The sequence below is a fragment of the Microtus ochrogaster genome, chromosome 21, assembly GCF_000317375.1.
Source record: "Microtus ochrogaster isolate Prairie Vole_2 chromosome 21, MicOch1.0, whole genome shotgun sequence".
Lineage (NCBI taxonomy): Eukaryota > Metazoa > Chordata > Mammalia > Rodentia > Cricetidae > Microtus > Microtus ochrogaster.
The window spans coordinates 15,746-18,165 of NC_022022.1; the positions used below are offsets into that span (position 1 = coordinate 15,746).

The 2,420-nt window shown below is 52.1% G+C and overlaps 1 protein-coding gene across 1 annotated transcript; it reads left to right on the top strand.

Annotated features, from left to right (window-relative positions):
* The first annotated feature begins 658 nt into the window (after positions 1-658).
* On the top strand, positions 659-1,719 carry Rxfp4 (relaxin family peptide/INSL5 receptor 4). Its single transcript, XM_026784096.1, is given in 5 exon segments — positions 659-687; positions 818-1,077; positions 1,080-1,358; positions 1,361-1,514; positions 1,516-1,719. Coding segments are annotated over 5 exon segments (846 nt in total). The 3' UTR covers positions 1,640-1,719.
* The last annotated feature ends 701 nt before the right edge of the window (positions 1,720-2,420 follow it).

Genomic DNA, 2,420 nt, shown 5'->3' on the forward strand with positions numbered 1-2,420 from the left:
GTAAAAACAAAGCTTAAACAAAAGTGACACAAGGTCAAACGACACACACACACACACACACACACACACACACACACACACACACCAGAGAGAGGGGAGGGAGAAGAAGTAGAGGAGGAGGAGGAGGAGGAGGAGGAGGAGGAAAGAAAGCGAGAAAAGAAAGCAGAAAGCAGGCCAAGCAAGTCAAGTGATGATGATGAGCCTCAACAAGCAGTGTTCTCCATAGCCTCTGCATCTGCCCTGACTCCTGCCCTGATTCCTTTTGGTGACAGACTGTGATGTGGAAGTGTAGGCAAAATAAACCCTTTCCTTCCCACGTTACTAATAGTCATAGTAATGCAATAGACATCAGAGCAATGGACACCCTAAGATGCGGGTGGTGTGAAGTTATGGAACTGGACTACCTCGCTAGGGTTCCTATGTCTACCGTCGATTGTTCCCCAAGGGTCTGGTCTCTGCCTTCAATGACAAATGCAGGTGTAGTTTCCTTCCCCTAGTTCTTTGAAGAGGCTAGCTCAGTCCTTCCAATGTTCTTGGCAGAACTCTAGGAATTCCACAGTTCCTCTTGCTTTGAAGGACAACAGGAGAGGCATGATTGAAAGGAGAGGGTGGCTATTCATTTAGGCTAGTGGGGGTCCTTTCCTATGAGGCTGGGACCATGGACCTGCTGGTACCAGTTCTCCAACTGTAACCAAGAGAGTTAATTAGGCCGTAAGTATGCCATGAGGCCATACAAAGACAGGGCTAACAAAAGCATTTTTGTTGACCCTGGTTTCTCATTCCCCAGCGAGTGTAAATGAAGAACCCATTTCACGAGAAGTTATCAGTGTCTGTCTGTGCTGGTGGTTCTTCCTTCTCTCTCTCTGCACCTGTCTGTCTTCTGAGCATGTGTGGTCATCCTGGCAGTGTAGGTGGTGGCAGCCCTGGTGACTGTACCCACAGCAACCTTTGGGGCTGAGGGTGGGTTGTGAGGTGTGCGCCTCTGCCTTCTGCGTTTCCCCAGCAGATACTGGTTGGGGGCATACCAGCTACAGGGGGTGGTTCTGGCCTTCATCGTGTCCTTGGGCACCATCACCACCTGCTGTTGCTGGCTTTTCCACAGAGTCCGCAGTGGTGCAGGCCTCCGCGGTGATGCAGGCCTCCGCAGTGGCAGGACAGCCGAGTGGTAGCCCGCTCTGTTCCTGTCCTGATGGCTTCCTTCATCCTCTGCTGGTTTTCCAACCATGCAGTCACTCTCTGGGGCATTCTGGTAATGTTTTACCTGGTGCCCTGGGACAGCACTTTCTACATCATCCATACTTGCGTTTTTCCTGTCATCACCCGCTTGGCACACAGCAACAGCTGCCTCAACCCTGTGCTCTATGTCTCCTCTGGTGCCAGCCTCAGCAAGTTCTGGTCAGTGCCTTCAGGGACTCTTGGTCAAGAGTGTGGCCCCCAAAGCAAGGCCTGTGTGGAAGTGGGAGATGGGTAGCTGGCACCCAGAGAGTGGACTCTCGACAAGCACAAACACAAAGGGACACCTGGATGCCACTTAGACGTTCCCGTTCCCTTTTCTGAGATCTACAGGGGGCAGAACCCACAGATTCTGGGGAGAAGCTGCGCTCTCTGCCAGTCTGTAGGGTTCCCGGGGAAAGTCTGACCTTTGATCACCAACTGTGGGTGTGGCAGGACCTAGAAGCTGGAGCCCAGGCCGAAAGTGGGTGTGGCAACACTTGTCCCTAGAGGTGGCTAAGAGAAACTGGGACTAAACCTCTGCACCATCCAGACTGTCTGACCTTTCGTGCCGGTACAGCACAGGATACCTTCCCTGATGGGGTCTAGACCAAATCAGACATGGGTTCTCCTTGTCTCACTCTCTTCAAAACAGGGCATCCCTTAATCCCTCTTTCCAAACCAAAAATGCCTTCTCTGGCCACTCAGTTTCTTATCATCTCAGGGGTAGCCAAAGAAACGACACATAAGCCTCTGCTTTTGCAGCAGGAAGAGGCCAGAGCGGGGTTTGCTGGAACCTGTGGTTCCAGTTAGAAGATCCTGGATGTGTAGCCTGGTGAGAATAGTGAATAGATCCGCGTCCTTCAGTCAAGCACGGAAGGGAGGCAATTACAAGGGAAAGACATGGTGGGGTGGGGCGAAGGGAGGGGTACAGAAGAGGTCTGGAGGATCAGGAACCAGAGGCTGAGTTTCAGTAGCTTGCCAGAGCCCGTGGTCTAACCCGTCCCCCTCGGGAGAATTACCCCTATACATCAGCTTCTTCTTGTTTGTTTGCTTTTTTTTTTCTTAAGATTATGTAAAGCCGGGCGATGGTGGCGCACGCCTTTAATCCCAGCACTCAGGAGGCAGAGACAGGCGGATCTCTGTGAGTTCGAGACCAGCCTGGTCTACAGAGCTAGTTCCAGGACAGGCTCCAAAGCCACAGAGAA